Source organism: Austrofundulus limnaeus, unplaced genomic scaffold (assembly GCF_001266775.1).
Source record: "Austrofundulus limnaeus strain Quisiro unplaced genomic scaffold, Austrofundulus_limnaeus-1.0 Scaffold243, whole genome shotgun sequence".
Classification (NCBI taxonomy): Eukaryota; Metazoa; Chordata; class Actinopteri; order Cyprinodontiformes; family Rivulidae; genus Austrofundulus; species Austrofundulus limnaeus.
The window spans coordinates 1-1,933 of NW_013952645.1; the positions used below are offsets into that span (position 1 = coordinate 1).

The 1,933-nt window shown below is 42.9% G+C and overlaps 1 protein-coding gene across 1 annotated transcript; it reads right to left on the reverse strand.

Moving 5' to 3' along the window:
• Positions 1-882: 882 nt before the first annotated feature.
• LOC106525818 (nuclear apoptosis-inducing factor 1-like) lies at positions 883-1,434 on the reverse strand. The gene is made up of 2 exons (XM_014020161.1): positions 1,194-1,434; positions 883-1,070 (listed from the first exon to the last, which is right to left on the reverse strand). Exons 1-2 carry the CDS (start codon positions 1,405-1,407, stop codon positions 988-990), a joined length of 297 nt encoding a protein of 98 aa, XP_013875615.1. The 5' UTR covers positions 1,408-1,434; the 3' UTR covers positions 883-987.
• Positions 1,435-1,933: the final 499 nt, after the last annotated feature.

A 1,933-nucleotide genomic window follows, 5' to 3' on the forward strand; every position in this document is an offset into this window, starting at 1 on the left:
ACACACACACACACACACACACACACACACAGCCATCTCAAAAATATAAAGTAAATTAAAATTAAAATGATATGAAAACATCACTGGAATGTAAATACTTATTTCTTAATTTTTAATTTTTTTAACACACAGATGTAAACACGTATTTGTCTGTGCACCAAAGCACATGAAATACTTATGTAGGAAACTTTAATTGTCACAGAAAAAGAAAATGAGGTTGGATTCAGCAGGTTAATCATAAATATGCTAGGATAGATAATTATAAATGTGGAAAAAGTGTGCATAAAATTTATTTACAGCATTTTATCATTTGTGTCACAGTCTGACAGGCATATTCCTGTCAGCTCAATTTATTGCGTCCTAATTATCCTTAGGTGACCAAGGCTGCCCACTTGCTACCTGGCTCCTCACTCCACTCTTCAACCCCCAGACAGACTAAGAGCTGCGATATAATGCGCTGCATGCCCGAGCACGGTCTATTATTGAACACGCTATAGGGCATCTCAAAGGCCACTGGCGCTGCCTAGACAGGATTTGTGGCATCCTGCTTCACTCTCCACAGAAGGCATGTCACATTATGGTAGCATGTGCCATGTTGCATAATGTGGCAAATCTTTGTGGGGTGCCTCTACTTGATGTGAGTGACGACAAAGATGATCCAGACCCTGGGCCAGCACCCATAAATGAGTTAAATGTAGCTGCGAGACAGTCGTTTGGATTTCATGCAGACATTATAAAACAATACAGGTATGACCACAAACATTTTTTTTCATTTTTCAGCCAGTTTCTTTAATGACTCGCTGATGTCACTCCGAAGCCTGTTGGTCTGTTGCAATTCAGCACAAATGCCCCTAATTGTTTCAACAATTTCCCTCTGTAATTGCAGCACAGCGTCGGTTAGCACCTGGCCTGATTGATGACCTCCTTCAACTGAGGCCGGCGGTGCCTCTGCTTCAGGCACCTCCCGTTGCACCAAGTGAGGGGCTGTCAGAGGTCCAGTGTGGAGACGCTGGATGAGGAACTGGATTCCTCTGCGTCTCTGGCACTGCATTCCCCAGTTTCCACTTGAACTGTCAATAAAAAATAATATTAACTCAGTGTGTCCATTCTGCTTAATGATATGTCACAATTCACAATATATTTAATTGTCTAGACTAACATAATGAAAGTACTTTTTTACACATCATACATACCAATCATGTCTGATTCGGCTTCATTTTCTGGCAGGATACCAACGAGCGTTGTCTCCCCAATCATTGCAGCAACTCGCTCTTCATGTGGAGTCAGCGCCGGTAAACCTGGGCCTCCACCTGTGGCTGAAACACTCCGGCGATGTGCAGCAACCCTGTTCTTCACATCCACCTTGATGTCCGACCATTTCTTCTTAATTTCTGGCAGTGATCGCATTTGTGCTCCTGCCGCGTTCCCATTGCGTTTTCAGTTTCCTGCCACTCAATTCTTTTCATTATGTTTGTGATCCCAGAGGAGTGACTTCCAAATAAGATTTTTTTTCTCGCCTCAACTTCTGAAACCAACACTTCGATTTCACATTCAGTGAAATTTCTTCTTTTTTTTTTTTTGTCTAGCTTGACGCCTTTGCCATGGTTATTTGGATGAAGGGTGCGAGCCTGCCTTGAATTAATACTAATTTCCATATTTATTTGTGGGCGTGGTCAAGGTGGGCCGAGCTGCTCCAGCAGCTGCTCTCAATTTCATGCAAATTGGGATGTATAAAGGAAAGTTGCGCTGAAACCTGCGTGCACACATTTCTTTACATCTGAATATTTTGGTGCGATGCACTTTTCTGAAATTGTCCGTACGTCAACTTTTAGTGTGAAAGCTGTGCAATCCTTTATACATGAGGCCCCAGGGCTGGCGTACYCACGTTTCTGTGGTTTTGGTTCCACTGGCGACACTTAGAGGTGATTCTGAG

What these genes read in the sequence shown, in the direction of transcription:
- LOC106525818 (XM_014020161.1), bottom strand. Translation starts at nt 1,407, where the DNA reads ATGCGATCACTGCCAGAAATTAAGAAGAAATGGTCGGACATCAAGGTG. An exon ending in AGCCGAATCAGACATGATTG is followed by an intron (nt 1,071 to 1,193) that starts GTATGTATGATG and finishes TTTTATTGACAG; the next exon opens with TTCAAGTGGAAACTGGGGAA.